Source organism: Euleptes europaea, chromosome 18 (genome assembly GCF_029931775.1).
Source record: "Euleptes europaea isolate rEulEur1 chromosome 18, rEulEur1.hap1, whole genome shotgun sequence".
Lineage (NCBI taxonomy): Eukaryota > Metazoa > Chordata > Lepidosauria > Squamata > Sphaerodactylidae > Euleptes > Euleptes europaea.
The window spans coordinates 6,331,637-6,356,316 of NC_079329.1; the positions used below are offsets into that span (position 1 = coordinate 6,331,637).

At 48.9% G+C, this 24,680-nt stretch overlaps 1 protein-coding gene and 1 non-coding gene across 2 annotated transcripts; one reads left to right on the forward strand and one right to left on the reverse strand.

Moving 5' to 3' along the window:
- Positions 1-1,262: 1,262 nt before the first annotated feature.
- LOC130490263 (uncharacterized) lies at positions 1,263-23,634 on the reverse strand. The gene is made up of 17 exons (XM_056864089.1): positions 23,586-23,634; positions 22,820-22,947; positions 22,467-22,604; positions 21,831-21,905; positions 21,531-21,708; positions 21,266-21,355; positions 20,395-20,663; positions 17,737-17,890; positions 16,161-16,369; positions 14,674-14,791; positions 14,006-14,211; positions 13,561-13,678; positions 11,978-12,147; positions 10,692-10,789; positions 9,630-9,736; positions 9,388-9,453; positions 1,263-1,402 (listed from the first exon to the last, which is right to left on the reverse strand). The coding sequence occupies exons 1-17, from the start codon at positions 23,632-23,634 to the stop codon at positions 1,263-1,265; spliced, it is 2,313 nt and encodes a 770-aa protein (XP_056720067.1).
- TRNAA-UGC (transfer RNA alanine (anticodon UGC)) lies at positions 14,979-15,050 on the forward strand. The gene has a single exon. It is a non-coding gene; the product is annotated as a tRNA-Ala (tRNA).
- Positions 23,635-24,680: the final 1,046 nt, after the last annotated feature.

The following is a 24,680-nucleotide window of genomic DNA, read 5'->3' on the forward strand; positions in this document are numbered from 1 at the left end:
TGAGTTTCTATCCTCACAACAACCCTGAGAAGTAGGTGAGTACGCGACCGGCCCAAGGTCACCGAGCAAACTTCCATGGTACAGTGGGGATTCGAACTCAAGTCTCTCTGATCTTGTAACCATTAAACCACACTGGCTCAGTAGCCCTTTTCCTATGTTACAGCGAATGCATGCATATCCTAGAAACCTGCTAGGGGGTGAGTGGGAAGTGGAAACGCCTGTCAAGAAAAGACTGTTTGTGGGGAGAAAGGCCAATGCTTACCTTAATGAGATAGCGACGAGAACACTCGATCCTTTCCACTGTTTCCAGTCCAGCTGCGCGACACACTGAGACAGCATTTGTGGAAGCTGCCGTGGAGAAGTTCAGCCTGCAATCGCCCCAAATCCATTTAGCACTGCATGCAAATATTGATTTCGAATTCTCTCTCATACACAGGTTGTTCCTCCCTTCTGCTATAAGACACCATCTTCTGGGCATGGAGTATGGGTCACTGGGGGTGTGGGGGGGAGGTAGGTCAGAATTTCCTGCATTGTGCAGGGGGCTGGACTAGATGACCCTGGTGGTCCCTTCCAACTCTATGATTCTATGACACAGGCTGTATACTGTAGTGGTCGGAGTGAGACTAGAACCAGTGAGACTTGGGTTCAAATCCCCCCTCCTCGCTCCAGCCATGCTCTCTCAGCCAAACCTACCTCACAGGGTGGTTGTGAGATAAAAGTGAAGCAAGGGGAACTATGTATGCCATCCCTAGTGCCTTCGAGGAACAGCATGGTAAAAATGCAGTGAAGAGATAAAAATAGACCAGGGGTCCCTAGGGTAATACCCCCGGGCACCATGAAGCCTGCCGACACCTTGACAAATGTTTTTAGAAAGTGGGAAGGGACAGGTGGGGCTTTTGCTAGCCGGGCGTCTGACTGGCCACTGGAGATCTGACTGGCAGCAACTGCTGCCATAGCACAAGGATCTTTGCTGCATGCCTGCAGGTAAGCTATTTGTGTGCAAGAACACATTTGCAAACAGTATGCTCATTTAAAAGGGCCTCTTGTTAAACACAGCTTCTGCCTGAAACACTGAAGAGCTGCTCTTAGAATTATGCATCACCTCCCCCCTTGACATTGTGCGGATGGCTCCGCCCCCTGCGGCGGCCATTTTTGCAGTTGCCCCCGCCACACCGATGTCAGAATCCTAACGGTGCCACACAGCCTCAAAAAGGTTGAGGGTTTCTGCAATATACAATGCGATACGCTTTGTGCACCCTGACTTACCGGGGTCCGATCTCTATCAGCAGATCCGAAGGGGTCGGGCTGAGGAAGGTCTTAGTGGCAACGTCCCCCTCTTCAAAGGGGCACCTGAATATCCACTGCAGAAGCTCAGTCGCATTGGAGTCTGGGAGCGCTCGCCCTGACCACAAAGCAGAGAGAAATGTGACCAGTTACCCATAAGCCAACAGGCAAGTTACCCAACATTCCCAGAAGGGATGGACCACCCAGCACCAACCCACTTTCCCACACAAGAGCCAACCCTCACTCCTCTCTCTCCATTTTATATCAGAAACATCTAACACATGAAGCTGCCTTCTACTGAATCAGACCCTCAGTCCATCAAAGTCAGTCTTGTCTACTCAGACCGGCAGCGGCTCTCCAGGGTCTCAGGCTGAGGTCTTCCACATCACCTACATGCCTGGTCCCTTTAACTGGAGATGCCGGGGATTGAACCTGAGACCTTCTGCATGCCAAGCAGAGGCTCTTCCACTGAGCCACGGCCCCTCCCCACTGTCTGCTCCCACTTCTGTACCTGTCCAGTTAACATTGAAGCACAATTCCCTCTGTACGGCTCGGACGCCGTCGCCCAAGGCAGCTTGCGCTGAACGCAAAAGGCTGTCGAGACCACTGTCTGCCTTGCCAGGCCGCTGGTAATAATGCAGCACCACCATGGTGAGATCCTATGGCTGGTGGCTGTCTAGAAGAAGAAGAAGATTTGCTTTTTCTATACTTTTTCTATACTGACTTTCTCTACCACAAGGATCAAATGGGCTTACAGTCACCTTCCCCTCCCCGCAACAGACACCTTGTGAGATAGGTGAAGCTGAGAGAGTTGGGAGAGAACTGTGACTAGCCCAAGGTCACCCAGCTGGCTTCATGTGTAGGAACAGGGAAACAAATCCAGTTCACCAGATTAGCCTCTGCAGCTCACATGGAGGAGTGGGGAATCGAACCCGGTTCTCCAGATCAGAGTTCACCGCTCCGGACCACCGCTCTTAACCACTACACCACACTAGGATGGTTTAGAAAGGGCCTTCTGCAGGACAAGAAGACAGGGTGAACACCGAGGCTACTGGGGCCAAGCGGTCAATGATCAAAGACGGTTAAATATTTAAAATTTTAAGCATGTTTGTATTTTAAGCAAAAAAATAATATCATTAATTGGCTTTTTCTGAGTTTCTATAAAGTTTGTATCTCCGGTAGCTGGCATTAAAAAATTTTGTACATGTGGCCCGGCCTGATCAAGTGACATTTATGTTGTATCTGGTCCTCATAATAAATGAGTTTGACACCCCTGCTGTAGGGTTTCAAGCCAAGAGACGTTCAGAGGTGGTTGGCCGTTGCCTGCCTCTGCCTAGCAACCCTGGCCTTCCTTGGCAGTCTCCCATCCAAGCGATAACCAGGGCCGACCCTGCTCAGCTTCCAGGATTGCACCATCCAACACAGGCCAGCGTAAGCGAGGAGGAGGAAGAAGTTGGTTTTTATATGCCAACTTTCTCTACCACTTAAGGCAGAATCAAACCGGCTTACAATCACCTTCCCCTCCCACAACAGTCACCTTGTGAGATAGGTGGGGCTGAGAGAGTGTGACTGGCCCAAGGTCACCCACCTGGCTTCATATGTAGGAGTGGGGAAACCAACCCGGTTCACCAGATTAGCGTCCACTGCTCATGTGGAGTGGAAAATCGAACTCAGTTCTCCAGATCAGAGTCCACCACTCCAAACCACCGCTCTTAACCCCTACGCCACGCTGAAATATGATTACATGCATGAGTCTCGGGGGGGGGGGGGGAATCATCCGCCTCAAGGTACTTTTCTCCAGTCACAGAATACAATCCACAAAGGACAGCAGGGGACAGAAAGGGCAACTTGCCAAAAATTACAACGGCAACTCAATGTCAGTGCCCTGTCAATCGTTCCCGCTTCTTGCTTCATCCAGGTCACGTTTAGGAAAGATCCCTCTATACGCCCCCTTTACCAATTCACACACATAGCTAACCATCCAAAGTACATAGCTAGGGATTTGTTCAATAGAAATGCAATTTGTTGCTGTTCTTTTTGAAGATGCCCTTGGTTTGGGTTACGCACAGACACGTCACTGAGCTGTAGCAATCTTTTGCGACTGGATTCTTCAATCCGGACAAGCTAGCTCCATTGAGAACAACTGCTATATTGCAACGATACCAGGGCATTCTCTGTTGAGCAAATTCAGCCCACGTTCCCTGGACTAAACAACTAGAAAAAAAGCGCCGCAATGCAAACATGAAACTGTTTTATATGTATTTGTCGATCCATTTATGAACTTTTATATTGTAACATCAATGACGAACTTATATACAAATAACATTACTCAGATAACATAAGTTTCACGATTGTCCTTGTTTCACGGTTGCTTCTTCAGAAGTCTGTCACTTTAAAGCAGCTTACATAGAATCATAGAGTTGGAAGGGACCACCAGGGTCATCTAGTCCAACCCCCTGCACAATGCAGGAAATTCACAACTACCTCTCCCCCCCACCCTCCCAGTGACCCCTACTCCATGCCCAGAAGATGGCCAAGATGCCCTCCCTCCCATGAATTGCCCATTATTCACCTATCCCCCATTTTTATCCCCACAATTTCTCCGGACAGCAGCATCCAATTTAATTGTACACCAGCAAGATGTAATGGTTAGAGCACCGGGTTAGGGCCTGGAAGACCCAGGTTCAAATCCCCACTTTGCAATTTAAGATGGCTGGGTGAGGTTGGGCCAGTCATACACACTCGGCCTAACCTACTTCACAGGGTTGTTGTGAGGACACAGTGGAGAAGGAAAGTTTTATACGCCACTGTGGAAAGTGAGATGGAAATTAAGTAAGTAAATGCCCTGATGTGGATGGCCCAGGCTAGCCTGATCTCATAAGATCTACCACGCAGAGGCAGGCAATGGCAAACCACCTCTAGACATTTCTTGCCCTGAAAACCACAAGGAATCACCATTAAGTCAGCTGCAATTTGACAGTACTTTCCAACACCACCTAGTAAATAAAACATAAAATTTGTTCCATTAATTTGAATGGGGCTTCAATCCTAAAACAGTGGTTGGAAGAGCATAACTCTGTTTAAGATTGCATGTAGTGACTGACTTTAGCTGGATTGGGGCCTTCATATGTACAAAGAATACAAAACAGGGAAAACACCTTTTCCCCCTAAGAAGATGACATGTAATACCTGCATTTGTCAACATACCCATTATAGAGTGATCCATAGGAGGGAGTTATAACTGCTGCTAATTCACACATGTGCATTTATTTACAACGGGACCACTACATCTTTATGGATCTTAGAATCATAGAGTTGGAAAGGACCACCAGGGTCACCTAGTCCAGGGCTTCTTAAACTGTTCCCACTCGTGACCCCTTTCGCTCGAGAAATTTTTATGTGACCCCAGGTATATAGGCATATAAATCGGGTATTTACTGGTAATAAATCATAAAGAAATGTGATTTATATCGTTGCCAAATTTTTCCTGACCGTCACATTCAGTTACGCGACCCCATATGGGGTGGCGACCCACAGTTTAAGAAGCTTTGATCCAGTAGTCCAACCCCCTGCACAATGCAGAAATTTACAACTACCTCCCCCCCACACCCCCAGCGACCCCTACTCCATGCCCAGAAGATGGCCAAGGTGCCCTCCCTCTCATCATCTGCCCAAGGTCTTGTCGGTAGAAACAGATCCTTGCACATGCTACCAGCACACTGAACTTTTAACACGACCGCCAGTGCTTTCCGATGGGCTCAGCACAAGCGATTCCCTTGCCCATCTTCCAGCGCAGGTAAACCAACCGTGCGTGTGTGAATCTCAACACCATAAGGCACCAGCACTGACCGCCGTTTGATATGCGAAAGGCCACGCATCTGCACCCGACCTGAGTGGTGACCTTTTGCACGGATCTGCTTTGCACGCGTTAAAAGGTCACGTCTGAAAGAGCGCGGCTTCCTTGTCCCCTACTCCGCTCTCTAGCAGAAATTCTCTGTCGGGGGCCAAGGTTGGCAGCAACCCACCCCAGAAGCCCCAGCTCCGCAGGGAAGCCCCTAGATCCTAACGACGTGCACCCTGCGTATCGTGGGAACGCGCGAACCCCGCGTGGCATGGAGTTTACCTGGCGGTCCCAGGAAGAGTCCCTGTTCTTCCTTCTCTCGCTGGCTCTGAGCAACGGGGGGGGATCCACCCTGGCTCGCCTGCGATCACGGGGGCGACCCTGCGCTCCCGGCCAGGGGTGGGGGGGAGTTCCGCACACGCTTCCCCGCCTTTCGCGAGAAGGGCGAGCGGGCCTTCTGATTGGCCGGCCCGCCAGACCGCGCCCTCCCCATTGGCTGAGCCCCTTCCTCCCACCCGCGGCGGCCCTCCCCCCCGTCCTTGAATAGAGGCACGTGGGGGGAGAAGAAGCCCAGTTTTGTTTGCTGGAGGGCAGATCGTCACGCCACCGCCCCCCCTCCGGCGCCAGGAAAAGAAACACGAAGAATCCCCCCCCCTACACTTTGTGCAAACTTCGGATGATCTTTCCATGCCCCCCCCCCAAAAAAAAAGTTGGCTGAAAGTCCAGCGGGCAGGACTTCTAGGATGCCCTCTTGCATGAGACAGCAATAGTCAAAAAGGGCAAGAGTCCAGTAGCACCTTAAAGACTAGCAAAAATATTTTCTGGTAGGGTATGAGCTTTCGTGAGCCACAGCTCACTTCTTCAGAGACAGCAAGGTAGACTTCCCCTGACTATGGAAGATCCACGGATTTTGCAATTTGTAATAATCTCTTTTCCTTTCTGTAAATGTACTGAAATGTATTAGGACAGCAAGGGAATAGCTTGTTGCTGGGCAGGGTATCTCTGTGTGCCTGTGTGCTAGTCATTGGGGCAAGAGGGTTACAGTGAACCATAACAAGAACTGGGTGAAACTGTGACTATACTGCCGCCTCTCTGTCTGTATTACAATCAGATATGCCCTGAATGTTGATGGCTGTCATATCTTGAATTTGGATAAATATCCCTACCTCAGTATGATCAGAGATTTCTGCCCATTCGGGCCTCTGGGTCGCAGCTGCCAGAATAAACTGTTTTCTTGAAATAACGGTTCGGGTCTTTATTTCCCCCACGAACCCCCGTTTACCACTACACGCATTGAGCTTGCAGAGAGGTAGACCCCGTGCCAATCTGTCGCAAGAGCAGATCTGCCTGACGGACTAGGCTGTGAGCCACGAAAGCTGCTGGTGTGGAGAGAGTGGAAAGGGGGGAAGCTTTTTCTCCCTCTCTGGTGATACCAGAAGGCGGGGTCATCTGCTGAAGCTGGAGGGGGAGAGATTCAGCACAGGCAAAAGGAAGTCTTTCTTCACTCAAGGCGGAGCTCAACTGTGGAACTCCCTGCCCCAGGATGTGGTGGTGGCTGCCAACTTGGAAGGCTTGAAGAGGGGAGTGGACATGTTCATGGAGGAGGGGGCTATCCATGGCTACTAGTTAAAATGGATACTAGTCATGATGCAGACCTATTCTCTCCAGTGTTAGAGGAGCATCCCTATTGTATTAGGTGCCGTGGAACACAGGCAGGACAGTACTGCTGCAGTTGTCTTGTTTGTGGCTTCCTAGAGGCCCCTGGTTGGCCACTGTGTGGACTGACTGCTGGACTTGATGGGCCTGGGTCTGATCCAGCAGGGCTTTTCTTATGTTCTTTTGAGTGGATATGTTCGCGGAGGAGAGGGCTATTCATGGCTCCTAGTAAAAATGGACACTAGTCATGATGCATACCTATTTTCTCCAGGATCAGAGGAGCATGCCTATTACATTAGGTGCTATGGAGCACGGGCAGGACAATGCTGCTGCAGTCGTCTTGTTTGTGGGCTTCCTGGAGGCACCTGGTTGGCCACTGTGTGAACAGACTGCTGGACTTGATGGGCCTTGGTCTGATCCTGCCGGGCTTTTCTTATGTTCTTATGCAGATAAATGATTTGTTTTGGTTTCTTCTATGGGTGTCTGGCACACTACTTCGATGCTTTTATTAGGCACACCGCTAATGAGATTCACAATATATGTAAAGCTGAACTGCTGTTTATGTGGAATAGGGAGAAGTTTATTTATTAAAACATTTATCTCCCACCTTTACTCATGTTTCAAGGAGGTTAAACCCCCCCTCTTCGACCAAAAAGCCAGTAGTGACTCTGGAATACTCTCAACCTTCAGCTACGTTGTTATATGTATTTTAAACAAAGGCTGTGTGTTTTGACCCTAAGAAGCATCTACAAATGTTACTGATCAAGAAGGACACAGTTTCCCTTTTTGCCCTTCCCCACTCTTGCTGTTGCCTTAGCGGAGGCTAATCTGGTGGACAGGGTTGGTTTCCCCACTCCTACACATGAAGCCAACTGGGTGACCTTGGGCTAGTCACAGTTCTCTCCGAACTCTCTCAGCCACGCCTACCTCACAAGGTGTCTGTTGTGGGGAGGTGAAGGGAGGGTGATTGTAAGCCAGTTTGATTCTCCTTAAAAGGTAGAGGAAGTCAGAATAAAAGCCAACTCTTCTTCTATAATCTAGTTAAATGGTGGAGAATATATCATATGAGCCTCTGTACGTGAAATGGTACAGTCCAGGTACAGGGTTGCCCCTTCCTTGAGACCTACACTGGAGAAATCTACCCAGTCACATTACGTACTAGAATCCTTTCTTCTTGCACCCATTAAAAACTCAGAAAAGAAATTCTAAAGGTTTTTTTTAAAGGTATTTTATTTTGTTAACGGTTAAGCATTTACGCCTACCAATGAGGCAACTCCAAACAGAGCCACGCCAAGGACTGGAAACCAGAACCTCATTGGTTCAGCTGCTCCTGAAAATAAAACAAAATAAAATGGGTATATAGCTGAAGCAAGGCCGTGCACACAGCTAGCTCTGAAGCTCTACACCGACTCCTAAGTTCGATTACTGCATGGCAGGTCTGAATTTGGAGGTTTCATTCTGCTTTGGAAAAGACTGTATACAGAGTTTGGCTCAAGCAAAAAAGGTAAGATTAGTGTTTGTGGAAGTAGGAAACATGTGGCAGGGTACATTGTTGTGAGCACACATGAAGCTGCCTTATATTGAATCAAACCCTTGGTCCATCAAGGTCAATATTGTCTCTCTCAGACTGGCAACAGCAATCCAGAGTCTCAGGCTGAGGAGGTCTTTCCCATCACATGTGACCTGGTTCTTTTAACCGGAGATCCAAGGGATTGAACTTCTGTTGCCCCAGAAGGTCAGACCAGAACCAACGGGTTGAAATTATATCAAAAGCATTTCCGTCTAGACATTAGGAAGAATTTTCTAACAGTTAGAGTGGTTCCTCAGTGGAACAGGCTTCCTTGGGAGGTGGTAAGCTCTCCTTCCCTAGAGGTTTTTAAGCAGAGGCTAGATGGCCATCTGTCAGCAATGCTGGTTCTATGACCTTAGGCAGATCATGAGAGGGAGGGCACCTTGGCCATCTTCTGGGCATAGAGTAGGGGTCACTGGGGTGTGTGGGTGGGAGGGAGTTGTGAATTTTCTGCATTGTGCATGGAATTGGACTAGATGACCCTGGTGGTCCCTTCCAACTCTATGATTCTACGAAGCTGGGACCTTCTGCACACCAAGCAGATGCTCTAGCCATGGTCTCTCCCTTGTGAAAAGTCGCAGTACTCTAGTTCCATGTCTGTTGGAGACACAAAGGCTGCACAGCTCCCATGAAAACATCTTCCATCACACACACCTTGACAACATTCACAAAAATGGTCTACACAGATCCTGCCATCCACAGGGCCAGCAGACAGAAATCAAAGACGACATGATGCTGGTGCCAAAAAGAACTGAGCTGCCTTCTTTCCCCTTTGCTCTTGGTACAGAACTGGATAAGCATCTGGAGGAATAAGCTTCTCACAGATAGATCCCAACTTTCCATACTGGACCTTTTTAATATGAGTCTTCACTAGATGTTTCCTACATGCTTGAGGTATTTTTGCAAAGGGTTCTTTTAAGATCGGCTGCCTTTCTGGGCTAGAGAAACCAGTCTAATTGAGATATCACTATGCAGCAATCCTTACTGAAACAGTACTATCCTGATTCGGGACCGCTGGGTGTGTGTAAGGTCTCACCTGCCAAAACATCACCTGCCTTCTGGAAGGAGACGTGGTCATCCATGGATCTTCCCTGCCGGTAAGCTGCGAGAGGGGCTTTCAGAGGAAAGCAGTGAAGTTAATTTAAAACATTTAACTAAATGCATTTAATTCATTTATACCACGCCTTTCCTCCCAATGGGACCAGTCATCCCACCATGTTTAGTTAGAAGCCTAGTTGCAGGATCCAGACAACCAGTGGCATGTGCCATCTCTCTTACCTCTGGCCCCAAAGGCATAGGGCACAGGTGTAACCATGCCCCCCATGAGTTGTTGAGCCCAGACTCTGAGAGTCTCATTTAGGGGGTAACGGCAGCGCAGAGTCAGACTAGAGGAAAAGAATACAAATGCACACCTGAGCCACCGGCTTTACTCAGTACCAAACCATGTATAGCCCAATGAATTTTAGGTAGAGAAAAACGGTAAAGGTCCCCTGTGCAAGCACCGGGTCATTCCTGACCCATGGGGTGATGTCACATCCCGACGTTTACTATGCAGATTTTTTTAACGGGGTGGTTTGCCAGTGCCTTCCCCAGTCATCTTTCCTTTACCCCCAGAAAGCTGGGTACTCATTTTACCAACCTCAGAAAGATGGAAGGCTGAGTCAACCTTGAGCCGGCTACCTGAAACTGACTTCCGTCGGGATCGAACTCAGGGTCGTGAGCAGAGCTTGGACTGCAGCACTGCAGGTGACCACTCTGCGCCACGGGGCTCCTCAGGTAGAGAAAAGCAGGATATAAAAACCAGCTTTTCTTCTTCTTCAGAAGAGGTCCATGGGGACTCCTTTTCCAGCCACATCTTCAAGGATGGGATACTATTGCTCTTTTTTTTTTAACCCCCAGAGGGCATGTGCCAAGTTCTCATGCCAACAGCGCACTGAAATGGCTTGTGTGCGCCCATTTGTCTCTGTTTTTACTATTAGGCTCACAAAGAAGGCATTTCAGACGGGTCTGTCGTTACCAGCTAGACAAAGGGAAAACCGGGTATTTTCTACTTTACTTATATCCCGTCTTTCTCCCCTCGGGGACATGAAGCAGCTTACAACATTCTCTCCTCCATTTTATCCCCACAACAGCCCTGTGAGGTATGCTAGGCTGAGGGTGTATGACTGGCCCAAGGTCACCCAGCAAATTTCCATGGCAGAGTGGGGGGGGGGGGATTTGAATCTGGGTCTCCCAGATTGTGATCTGACACCTTAACCACTACACTGGCTCTCTTTAAACGAATAAATGAAATATAAATGGACTGGTTGTTTTAGATACTGCCCATCGTTCGAGGCTTACCTATATTGGGAGTCCCTGGTAATAACTGGATCTGCTTCTGGAATCATTTGTCTCTTGAAGGTGACTTCATTCTCATATACCAAGTAATTACCTTCAAACTGAAAGGAAAAGAACCAGAAAGGGATTCCATGTTTGGCTCTGTGGCCAAGTCCAGAACATGCATGAATCTGCCTTACGCTAATGCAGACCAAAGGTCAATATTGTCTACACTTTGACCAGCAGCTGCTCTCCAGGTCTGAAGCAGGAGAACTTTCACTTCACCTACTGCCCAATTCTTCCTAACTGGAGATGTTGAAGATGGAAGGTGGAGCCTTCTGGAGGCAGAGCAGATGTTCCCCCACTGAACCTCACCCAAGCAGAAGTCAGGGATGAAAGACAGAAATCGGATCACTGACACCCCCAACATGGACTGTGCCCATTCCAAACGTTCTGAATGCTCTTGTCCACATTGTTATGGAATCAGGGTTCCCACAAGGCCACTGTTTTAACTCCTGGACTCTTCGGTCTTCTGATTTGTTTTCATACTCAAGGGTGCAATCAGACTGAAGAATGGGTAATAAGAGCAGGCAGAAGGGTAGTTCACATAAGCTATCTTCGAATCCAGTAACACTGTACAGATCAACAAGAATTTCAGGGTAGAATTATAGAGTTGGAAGGGGCCATAGAGGCCATCTAGTCCAACCCCCTGCTTAATGCAGGATCAGCCTAGAGCATCCCTGACAAGCGTTTGTCCAGCCTCTGCTTAAAGACTGCCAGTGAGGGGGAGCTTACCACCTCCCTAGGAAGCCGATTCCACCGTAGAACAACTTTTACTGTAAATCCCCCCCCCCCAAATCCAGTCGGTACCTTTCCACCCGCAAATTAAACCCATTATTGCGAGTCCTATCTTCTGCTGTCAAGATTTTAAGAGTCGCAGCTCTCTTCATCAAATACCAGATACCTCGTGTCTGACAAAAGGAACTTTGATTCTCGAAAGCTTATACCCCAGAAATCTCGTTGTTCTCTAAGGTGCTACTGGATTCGAATCCAGCTCTTCTACAGCAGAACACAGCCACCCTCTGACACCATATAAGCTAGCAGATGACATTCCTCAGCACTCTAGAACAGCAACTTACAAAGGGCCCAAGATTCAGGAAAAGGGAGAGGGTTGAAGTTGGGCCCTGTAGCCAAGTAGGAAGTTCCTGGCAAACAGCCCCCACTCTCGGGTTGCCAACGAGCCCCTCCGGCCCCCCTGCATCTTAACCCTTCTCCTCCCCAGAAGGTTTTGCAAAAAAAGTCCTACCAACCCTTCTTGTCGTGCCGCAGGTGGCGACCGGGAAAGAGAAGAGGGCCCTGGATTCATCCGCCACCACCGGCCCGCATTTCTCATCTCGTAGGTGGGTTCTCCTGGGGTCCAAGGCAGGTTTGGTGTCCAGACTGAGCACGGTGGCTGCCATTGTGCCGTTGGGAAGACACACTGAGCCCAAAACAACAGCACGGTCATTCAAAGTTATATGGAAACAAGATCTGTCCCATCCAGTTTAGTATTGTTTTCTGACAGCTCTCCAGGGTCTCTTGCGGAAAAAAGGTCACTTCTCCCCATTCCTTATTATCCAAATGCCTTTAAGTAGATATACTGGTCCTGGATTCCACCAGTCAGTCACATCTTTCCTGTACCCTTTGCAGGCTACAATCGCCATCTGTTGAAAATGCATTTATAAATGGTGGTAACAGTATTATACCCCCTTTGCAGGGTATAGTATTGTTACCTCTATAACCGCATTTTCACTAGACGACAACTGTACCATATTGGGCTGCTATGGAAACTGCCCCCTTAGGTTTATTGATTTGTTTTATTTTGATTATTTTTATACTTGTATCCCGCCCTTTCTCCTGGCCAAAGCCGGGCTCAGGGCTGCTAACATCAGATAAAAACACCATAAAGCACAATAAAAATATACAGAGATCAATCCCCAGCTAAAACCAACAATCTCTAAATTTAAAATTGAATGGTGCTTGTTTACAGGGCCGCAGCTGGCCCGGGGAAGCAATCAAGGTCCCCTGGTAGGAAGATCTAGGTGGAGAGTTCCTTTGTTTCCTGCCACAACCTCATACTCTTAAACAAGGACAGTTTTAAAAAGCATTGGTCTCTCCTGGCCTTACATTTGACTGGGGCCCTGTTCAAAGCCAAGACCTAGAACACTCCCATCACACCTGTGGTGTGATTAAAACTTCAAGGGGAGATATGCCATCAAGTGTCAGAAGTACCCTTCTGTTCTCTATATCGAAGGAACAGGTCAGTCCCTACACCAAAAGAATAAATGTACATAACATCTGACATTAAAAATCACAACACAAAAGCCAGTGGGAGGACATTTTAATTTTCCAGGGCATTCCATTGCTGGCCTTATTGGCAGTTCTCAAACAGAAAAGCTTCAAAGGGAGATTAAAATGTGAGGCTGCTCAACTTGAGTTCATTCACAGATTCAGAAAAATGTCCCCCCCCCCCCAGGGCTGAAAAGGGACATAGGATTCTGATCTCACTGCAGCTGCTAATTTTCTGCTCTTAGCATTTCTCCCCTGTGGTAATCAAACTGATTACAATGTGTACTGTATCTATGCATCCTGACTCCTTTCTTTGAAAGACCCCTCCCACCTTCAGACAGGAATATAAGGACTCGAGGGACTTCCATTCCTGCTTGTATCTGGTGAAGGGAGCTTTGACACTTGAAGCTCATATCCCAAAACTCTTGTTGGTCTCTAAGGTGCTACTAGGCTCACACCTAGCTTTCCTATTGCAGACAAACACAGCTGCCCTCTGAAACTATCACACCTGTGGGAACTGCTCCCATATAACAAAAGGAACTAAAATCCCCAGAACTTTACTTACCGATGAGTTTCTCGGCAGGGAAGATGCAAGAAATTGGAAAGGTCATTTTAGCAGATAGAGTCTTGTTATCCCTCAGACTGAAGTCGAGCCGGGCGGTCACTCCTTGAAGAGAGATATCCTGTACAAGAAAAAGAAGAAGAGTTGGTTTTTATATGCCAACTTGCTCTACCCTTTAAGGAGAATCAAACCAGCTTACAATCTCCTTCCTCTCCCCACAACAGACCCCTTGTGAGGTAGGTGGGGCTGAGAGAGTTCAGAGATAACTGTGACTAGCCCAGGGTTACCCAGCTGGCTTCATGTGTAGGAGTGGGGAAACCAACCTGGTTCTCCATATTAGAGTCCACTACTCTTAACCACTACACCACACAACCACGTGCATCTGGGCCAGCTGCCATAAAAAGAGTGTTCCCCAACACAAGGCCAAGACACCCCAGCCCACACCTACCTCGTACACCAAGCCAGATGCCAGGAGGGGGACAGATAAGTGGAAACGGCTGCCATCGTCCCACACGGTGTAGTTCTGGGACTCGGCTACCTTGCCCGTCAGCTGCAGATTCCCAACATATGGGACCCAGTAGCGATCCAGATTGCCATGGGTCATCACCAGGCTGATCCTTCCCACCTCACAGAAGCCCTCGACGGTTGGAAGGACTAATGACATTGAGGGCAAGGAGAGTTAGGAGAAAGCCACACTCCAGGTTTCAAAGCTGTTCATAAACCCTGAAGTTTATAGCAAGAAGCTGCTACATACTTTTTTTTTTTGCAAGAAGTAACCACTTCTTTCATAAAGTTCTATTACATCTATAATTTTAAGTTTAACAGGTTGGAGGCCATATAACTCTATCACCCTGACCTGGATGGCCCAGGCTAGCCTGATCTCATTAGATCTCAGAAGCTAAGCAGGGTTGGCCCTGGTTAGTACCTGAAAGGGAGACCATCAAGGAAGTCTAGGGTTCCTCTGCAGAAAGGGTTGTTTTGGAGGGTAGACTCTATGGCATTATGCTCCTCCACACTGACGTGCCTCCCCTCTCTAAACCCTGCTCTCCCCAGACTCTACCTCCAAATCTGCAGAAGTTTCCCAGCCCAGAGATGGCAACCCTACTGAAGACTCACCCACATCAGGGACTTCGCATTCAATGATGGCAGGGTGGACGAGAGGCTTGTTCTTGGGAACTAGGTTGAGGGTGAAGACCAGGGGCAACGTGTATCTCCGGATGTTGTCATACAGATACTGCAGAAGAGAAAACCTCAAGTCCACACATATCACAAAGGACGCTGTGTTTCCAGGACAGAATTTCAAAACTGCATAGCCTTTTTTTGTTGTTGCTTCAAGCCAATGTGGCTACCTGTTACCACAGATCAGAATTTGAAGCTCTTCTTTTTCTTTACATCTCTTCTAGAAACATGAGCAACATCCTGGGGATGTAGCTCAGTGGTAGAGCGCATGCTTTGCATGTATGAGGTCCTGGGTTCGATCCCCAGCATCTCCACTTTTGCCAGCGCTTTCTACAACGCTCTCGTTATTTGTCTGTTTAGGCACTGATGCATATGCATTGATCTATGAGGCACTGGTTGTGGGCCGTGCTGCTTCTGAACAGAGAATTAAACCAGGTGGCTAGACAAGTTTACGAAGACAGATCTGTTGTTGGCCATTGGTTGTGATAGCTGAATGGGACTTCCAGGTTCACAGGCGGAATGTCTCCTATTATCCAGTGCTGAGAAACAGCCGCCAGGCAGGGGTTAGCAACCGGATGCTGCACTCGATGGACCACTGGTGCTGGACACGAGATTTAACACCAAGTTGTGTAGACATCTAACAGGGGGAACCTTTGCCTGCTTTTTGTATAGTGGTCAGAGTGTTGGCAAAGGAGTTGGGAGACCCAGATATTAAATTTCCTGCTTTGCCACGTAAGTTTGCTGCATGACCTCAGGCCTGTCACACAGTCAGCCTACCTCACAGGGTTGTTTTGAGGATAAACGGAGGAGAGGAGAACAATATCAAAAGTCACTTGAAGGAAAGAAGCAGGGTATGTGGTAGAAAGTGCCATCAAGTCACAGCCAACTTACAGCAACCCTGTAGGGTTTTAAAGGCAAGAAACTAACAGAGGTGGATTGCCACTGCCCGCCTCTGCACAGGAACCCTGGACTCCCTTGGTGGTCTCCCATCGAAGTCCTGACCAGGGTGGACTCAGCTTAGCTGATGAGATCAAGTTGGCCTCAACCATCCAGGTCAGGGCAACGGACATACAGAGGTGGTTTGCCATTGCCTGCCTCTACATCACAACCTTGGACTTCCTTGGTGGTCTCCCATCCATATACCAACCACTGCTGACCCTGATTAGCTTCCAAGATTGGGCAAGCCTGGGCCATCCAGGCCAGGACACTAATAAAAATATGTGTTCCCATATTGTTAGAAGACTAAAGAATGCAACATTTCAGTACAACAAACAATTCAGCTCAGGAGACTTTCCCCTGAATGAGAATCTGTATAGGGCAGGAAGACCTTCTCCCCTTGGCGTGAGCAGAAGGTTCGCTCTGCTGTTAACTCCCAGGTGTGTAAACGTCACCCTGCTGATCTACCTCCACACTCTGCCTTTTACCTCTTGCTGAACCAGAGGATCGTCAAAAGGGACCTTCAGAGTGAAGGCCCTGGTGCCGTTGGGATGGGGAGCCTCTGCCAGGTTGCAGCCACGGCTCGGGAGCTCTTCAGGAGTCAAGAGCTTGCCGCCGATCGTCACCGTCACCAGCGCCACATCAGGGAGGAAGTTGCCCAAGCTGACGTCGAAGTAGCCTTTCTCCGGGACAGTGCCTGGAAAGGAGGGACCAGGAGTTTGTCAGTTCAGATTCTCTCCTCTTTCCAGTTTAGCCATTTCTAGTTTGGATCTCCAGTCATCTGACAGGCTATGTTCGAATAATAGTTGGAAGGGACCACCAGAGTCATCTAGTCCAACCCCCTGCACAATGCAGGAAATTCACAACTACCTCCCCTTGTATCAGATGCATTTTCTTCACTATCCACCACTGTTTTCCCCTCAGCTGGTTCTAACTTTCTTAGGAGGCATAACTTTCTTAGGAGAAATATCTTTCTCCAAACAGAGAGGTATTTAAGTGGGCAGTTAAGGCAGGAATTATTTCCTGCCTTGGCTGCCCACTTAAATATCTTTCTCCATTTGGCACAACGTTTCTTTGCTATTTACACATCCCACCCCCTCAGTGATTCCCTAATTTACTTAGATAGGTGATTTGGGAACAATAAGTACTCTAATGCTGAAAATAAATCACTCTAACGTTTACCTCAGGAATTACTGTCTGGTTGTCTGACAAAGGGGTTGAAATATTCTCTGTCTCTCAACAGAGTGGGATTCCTAGCAGTAGGTCCCAACTAGGGCTGTTTCCTTTCCTCTGAGGAAAATTGAAACCTGAACTTAAGTATATCCCAGAAGCACTGAAAGGACTTTGTAGGCATTATAGTCACTAGGGAATTTCCCAGAGGGCCGATGGATAGGGATGCCAGCCTCCAGGTGGGGGGGCCAGGGGACCTCCCGGAATCACATATCTCCAAACTACAGAGAACAACTCTCCTGGAGAAAATGGATGCTTTGGAGAGAGGACTCTCCAATATTGTACCCCACTGAGGTCCCCGACCTCCCTAGCCTCCACCCCCCAAAATCAGTAGGAATTTCCCAAGCTGGAGCTGGCAAACCTAGCCCGCCCCCCGCCCCCCGCTGGTGACCAAGGGGACCTGGCAACCCCTACCAATGGAGCATGCCCTCCCCTTGGGTTGGTCCAGCCCAAGGTAGATTGTCTGTGCATGACCCAGGGGATAGGGTGCCAGCTCTGGGTTGAGAAATACCTGGAGATTTGGGGGGCGGAGCTGGAGGAGGGCAGGGTTTGGGGTGGGGCTTCAGTGCCATAGAGTCCCATCACCAAAGTGGCCATTTTCTCCAGGGGAACTGATCTCTATCGGCTGGAGATCAGGTGTAATAGCAAATATCCAGCCACCACCTGGGGGTTGGCAACCCTACCCAGACCAGCAGAGCCGGGCACAGCATGAAGTTGGCCGGGCCCAGGAAAGCTGTGAAAGGTACAGGGCTGACTGGCCCTCCCTCTTTCCACCATCCAGGGAAGTTTTTCCTTCCCAATCTGCCCCCGGGGTCATAACCCAAGCAGGCTTACTGTTGATGAGCACAAGCACTTGAGGGGCAAAGGGTGTGTGGATGTCCTTCAGGCTGCGGTGTCGGGTCCGGTCGCTCGCATCTCCTTGCCACCTGCGGTCCAGCAGCAGCTTAATGCGGTACGTTACGCCATATTGGCTGCCGATCACTTCGCTCTGCAAGCAGAAGAGGCGGCAGCAATAGCATCCCAAGCGCCAGGGAGATGCAGGCACACCTAGAAATTGTTGCTAGGGGAGACTGCATCCTTCCTTCACCATCTCCCACTTCTGCACATCTGTCTACCCAAGTCCTCCCGTTCTTGCAACTTGGGTTCCAGAGAGAGAGCAGGAAAGAATGCCTCGCAGAACGCTGTAACATTTGGGCATTTGGTTCTTGTAGGTTATCCGGGTTGTGTGACCGTGGTCACGGTCACACAACCCGGATAACCTACAAGAACTGATGAACTCTGACCGTGAAAGCCTTCGACAATATTTGGGCATTTGTTTTTCCCTTCACGTCTCCAGGTATAAAGCTCAGGCGTGGCCAGAGATGCAAGCCCTTTGACAAGAGCTCAAGGGCCCCTGGCAAGCTGGCCTACTGGGGACCACCCCTAGACAATTGTTTGTTGTATTTTTCTGTCATAGTAAGCCGCTTGGGGTCCCTTTGGGGAGAACAGCAACAAATATACTAACATGCTGTGTTTGGAGCAAAGTATAAAATATTGTCGAAGGCTTTCACGGTCAGAGTTCATTGGTTCTTGTAGGTTATCCGGGCTGTGTAACCGTGGTCTTGGAATTTTCTTTCCTGACGTTTCGCCAGCAACTGTGGCAGGCATCTTCAGAGTAGTAACACTGAAGGACAGTGTCTCTCAGTGTCAAGGGTGTAGGAAGAGTAATATATAGTCAGAAAGGGGTTGGGTTTGAGCTGAGTATTGTCCTGCAAAAGTATTGTCCTGTAAGTATCAAGATAATGTGCTAATGAGGGTATGGTATGTTAATATGGAACCATTGTATCCTGAAGTGATCTGTTAATGTGTGTAATCCAAAGCTAATCTGTATGGCTATTGTTGAATGTTGCCTTTGTCAGTCTGGAGGTTTTTCAGGGCAGGAAGCCAAGCCTTATTCACTCAAAGAGGAGAGTTTAAGAATGAATAAGGCTTGGCTTCCTGCCCTGAAAAACCTCCAGACTGACAAAGGCAACATTCAACAATAGCCATACAGATTAGCTTTGGATTACACACATTAACAGATCACTTCAGGATACAATGGTTCCATATTAACATACCATACCCTCATTAGCACATTATCTTGATACTTACAGGACAATGATTAGCACATTACTTTTGCAGGACAGTACTCAGCTCAAACCCAACCCCTTTCTGACTATATATTACTCTTCCTACACACTTGACACTGAGAGACACTGTCCTTCAGTGTTACTACTCTGAAGATGCCTGCCACAGTTGCTGGCGAAACGTCAGGAAAGAAAATTCCAAGACCACGGTTACACAGCCCGGATAACCTACAAGAACCAATCAGGCCAACAATTTATGCAGCTGAAATGAAAAACACTAACATATACCATTTACACTGTGTGGGCTGTGAAGCTGTTAAATCACGTAGTCTAATTTCTCAGACCTGTTCACTTTAGGAACTGAGAATATCAGCTGATCCTTGGGGGGGGGAAGCTGTGGGGGGGGAAATCACACCTTTCCCGAAGGCTTAAGAACTGTGTGGTTGGATATATGCAAATATCTTATGTTTTTTTCCTTATCTAAGAAACAAGTCAGTGAATTTGAACATCTAGTACCATTGAGATTTCCAAACCCAATGTAAGGCATGTCTGAACCAAACAGATTGTTAAAAATGTTGCAATCACGTTTAAATATATGACACTGTTTATTGTACATTACACTGTCTGAACTCCCTTGTTCTCCAAGTTTGTAACCTTGTAATATTGCATTGATTGTATTTTATTGCATTATCTTAATTGCGAAAACCAGCTTGAGTTGATGCGATACAACTGGAAGCAAAGTAAGCAAATACATTTTGACACCAATTTGGCAGTCTGAGGCACAAGTCAGACAGAGGAAGGGGCTCCCAATGGAAGCAGCTCCCTTGCCAACTCTGGGTTGAGAAATACCTGGAGATTTTTTTGGGGGGGGAAGCCTGTGAAGGAAGGGGTTTGGGGAATGATGGACCCCCAGAAGGGTATAATGCGATAGAGTCCACCCTCCAAAGCAGCCATTTTGTCCAGGGGAACTGATCACCACCAGCTGGAGATACGTTCTAATTCCAAGAGATCTCCAGGCCTCACCTGGAGGTTGGAACCCTACCTTTCACCAATCCTGCCCATCTCTCATAACTGGGGGACAAGCCAGAACTCAGTTCCACTGAGGCAGAAAAAGAAACAGAAAGAGGGAGGTCATTTATGCATGGCAGGTTTTGCCTTGGATTTGCCACTCTCTAGATGCACATTTTCCCCATCCGAATTCTCAAAACTCAACAATAAGCCCCCGTGCAGAGTTTTGAGATGGGGAAAAATGCATCTAGAGCGCGGCAAATCCAAGGCAAAACCTTCCATGCATAAGTGGCCGGAGAGAACGACACCCGGCTGAGATTTGCAAAACCAGCCTGTCTGGTCTGTCTTCCTAGAGAGGCCACAAGAGCTGGTTCCTGACCAGCGCCGAGGCATTCTGGTCAACGTTCCCCCTTCTCACACTGACCTCAATGAGCCCTCCAGAGGCCCCAATGGGGACAGAGATGCTGACGAAGTCGGCATCCATCAGGAAGTTGTATCCATTCCTCGCAACGGTGGCGGCATCAATCACACGCCCATCCAGGCCCATCTCTATGGTTTCATCCTGATACAGGTCTGGGAACTTCACCAGAGATGGCATGATCCGTGGAGTCACCCAGCTCAGCATGGAGGCCGTGAAAACCGGAGGGTCTGCAGGAGAAAAACAAGAGTCTGGGACATGTTCAGACTATGTAGGGTTGCCAGCTCTGGGGTGGGAAATACTTGGAGATTTGGGGGGCATAGGGAGGGAACCCAGTAGGGTAAAATGCGATGGATTCCTACCCTCCAAAGCAGCCATTTTCTCCACCCATTCAGGATAAGAGGCCACCCTAGGTTGCCAACCTCCAGGTGGGGGCTGGAGATCTCTGGCTATTACAACTGCTCTCCAGGTCCCTCTTCACGATCGGCGGGAGATTTTGGGGGTGGAGCCTGAGGAGGGCGGGATCTGGGGAGAGGAGGGACTTCAATGCGATAGAGTCCAATTGCCAAAGCAGTCATTCTCTCCAGGTGAAGCAATCTCTGCCGGCTGGAGATCAGTTGTAACAGGAGATCTTCTGCTATTACCTGGAGGTTGGCAACCCTAAGAAAATGGCAACTTTGGAAGGTGGACTCTATGGCATTATACCCCACTGAAGTCCCTCCCCTCTTCAAATCCTGCCCTCCTCAGACTCCACACCCAAAATATCCAGGTATTTCCCAACCCAGAGCAGGCGACCCTGTGCCATCCACTCGGCCCCGAGCCAAAGACTCACTAATAGGGCAGGCAACGGCTGTGTCCACCATCAGGATCATCCAGGCCTGCTTGTAGAAGATGGTAGCACGGGCAACCTCCATTTCCAGGCCTTGAACCTAGGGAGGGAGCAAAGTTAGCTCCAGTACTCAGACCAAACCTTTCAAGGTCAGGCGTTCCACCTAGAACATTAACCCCAAGCTCCTAAGAAGAGCAAAATACACCATCACGGATTCAATGAGTCCTCCTTGTATCAAAGCTACCCAGAAGCCACCAGTCCTGCCCACTGCTTACCTTGGAGATTTCCGTCTGCGGCGTGCTGTAGGGTGTGCGGAAGAGGACGCGGGTCGCTGTGGTGTTGACCCCGAAGCCCAAGGCGTAGGCCTCAGTGGCCATCATGTTCTGCAGGGAGCCGTTCTGGAAGTGGAAGACCACTTGCCACACCTGGTTGATAGCCCCTTGTGCCTGCAAAAGGAACCATGTGGTATAGTGGTTAGAGTCTCAGGACTAGGCTCTCCTTATGCCAGCCCAACTTCCCTTGGTTTCTGTCTCCTTCCCGCATATCACACTGCGCCCCAGTTCCTTACCACAGGCCACACGGCAATCCAATCTTCATTCAGGGCTTCGTTTGCTATTCCCGGGACCGCACGCCGGACGGACACCTGAAACGGAAGCCCCGGGTCAGCCGATTCAGCACTCCCCAGCAAGTCTCCAACTCCATGTCAGCTAACACATTTAACCAAGTGGTCTTTCAGGACTACAACAGGTGACCCAACTCTTCAAACAGAGGCTTGGGGGCAAGAAGCAAGGTTTGCCACAAGCTTACTAACCCTCCTCGCAAGTAATCCTGCATAACCAAGATGATGCCATCTAGCAGCCGGGGCTTTACAGTTAGAAGAAGAAGAGTTGGTTTTTATATGCTGACTTTCTCTACCCCTTAAAGGAGACTCAAACCGGCTTATAATCACCTTCCCTTCCCCACAACAGACACCCTGTGAGGTAGGTGGGGCTGAGAGAACCCTAATAGAGGAGTGGGGAATCAAACCCGGTTCTCCAGATCAGACTCCACCGCTCCAAGCCACCACTCTTAACCACTACACCTTCCTGGCTCCCACACCATTGTTACAAGCCAAAGTAGAATGCAAGTCGACTATTTAACCCAAGTGTGTACACAGCCAAGTCCCTTCAGTGCCTGGAAGCACACAGCCACCCTCCCAACGCACCTCCATGTAGTTTTCTTCACAGACAATCTCCCGGGGGCTCCATGGGGCACCAAGGGGACAATTCATGGACACGTTGTAAGCCACATTCACCGGACTGGTTACTTCCACCTGCAGATGCAGGCTGAACTCCTGGTCAAACTGAAAAGAAACAATACTCAATGGCCCCTTCATTCTGCTCCTCTCTTGCCTCAAAAACCCCAGGATGGGGTCTCTGTATGGTCAGTTGCAACTTGACAGCACTTCATTCTTGAAAGCTCAAAGCCCAAATAAACACTTTGGCTTTGTAAATTCAACACCCTGGAGTACTCTAGGAAACCAAGTACTTTGTAACATCCCCAAGGCACAGGGCTTACCAGATTCTGGACAGAACATGCCAGGAAAGACACTCTGATCTCTGGGTTGCCGTACAGGTCGGTGGAACTTGTGAAGCCACACTGGGAAGCAACCTGGTCAGTCACAGGGATGTGTTGGCCAAGATTGTCTGGAGAAAAAGAGAAAACAAACAGCAGCAAATTAACCCTAAGCAGACTATGTTTATGGGGTGTTTTGCCACTGCCTTCCCCGGGTCATCTACACTTCATCCCCAGCAAGCCGAGAACATATTTTACCGACCTTGGAAGGACGGCAGGCTGAGTCAACCTTGAGCCGGCTACCTGAAACCAACTTGTCGGGATCGAACTCAGAGCAGAGCTTTCGACTGCAGTACTGCAGCTGACCACTCTGCGCCACAGGCCTCTTAGAATAGGGTTGCCAACCTCCAGGTAGTGGCTGGGGATCTCCCGCAATTGCAACTGATCTCCAAGTGGCAGGGATCAGTTCCCCTGGAGAAAATGGCCACTTTGGCAATTGAACTCTATGGTTTTGAAGTCCCTCCCCAAATCCCGCCCTCCTCAGGCGCCACTCCCCAAATCTCCAGGTATTTCCCAACCTGGAGCTGGCAAACTTATCTTAGAAGAATTACCTCCACATAATTACTAGGATTTTCCCCATTAAAAAACAAAAACCCTGCATTGAGTTCTTCTCCTCCATCCTTTGCTGCCAACTGTAAAATTCCAGCCAGCTTCTACATGCCTTGGATAAGAAACAAGGCTGAAAAACCCAATCTACCAAAATACTTACTGAAGACTCCATAATGCCATGAGTTCTGGCCTACGGTGGCTTTATCCATCCATATCCAAAAGTAGCGGCCCCGACACTCAGTGCGTGCAACACCTTCCGAAGAAAGACATCCCATCAGGAGACGTCAGTTCACTTTCTATGCAACATTGGCCTCTTCCTGCCCACCCCCCACCTAGCGTTGCCAACCTCCAGGTACTAGCTGGAGGTCTCCTGCTATTACAACTGATCTCCAGCCAATAGAGATCAGTTCCCCTGGAGAAAATGGCCACTTTGGCAATTGGACTCTATGGCATTGAAGTCCCTCCCCTCCCCAAACCCCGCCCTCCTCAGGCTCCACCCCAAAAACCTCCTGCCGGTGGCGAAGAGGGACCAGGCAACCCTACCCCAACCTTATTAGTTTGGTAGATTTTAATAGGAGTCCAAAGGCACCTTAAAGCTTAGCAGGAGCTCATAGTTCTATGGGGCACCCATCCATGTCCTTCCCAATTATATCCATAGGAAAAGTCCAGTGCTCACCTGCAGGGAATGATACTGATGCCACTTCCTGGGACAGAAGCATACACAGCAGGGCCAAGCTGCAGAGGAAACCCAACCCAGAAGAGTTTTGTTCTTGCTCGACACACTCATAGGGTTGCCAACCTCCAGGTACTAGCTGGAGATCTCCTGCTATTACAACCAATCTCCAGCTGATAGAGATCAGTTCCCCTGGAGAAAATGGCCGCTTTGGAAAGTGGACTCCGTGGCACTGAAGCCCCTCCCCTCCCCAAGCCCCACCCTCCGCAGGCTCCACCCCAAAAACCTCCAGGTATTTCCCAACCCGGAGTTGGCAACCCTAGATTACAGGCACAAAAGGCCTTCAACCCTGGAACAGGAGACTTTGAGGGCAGAGCCTGGAAAAGGAAGTCCTATTTTTGGGAAGGGGAGAGAGAGCCTAATGAAGAAAGCTACCATTTCCACCTAGGGAGATTCTTTCAGTAACCTGGGAATCAGTTGTAATGCCTGGAGAATTCCAGGCCGCACCTTGAGGCTGATAACCCTTGCACCCCGCTGAGTTCCCTTCCGAAACCCCACCCTCCCGACTCTACTGAAAAAAAA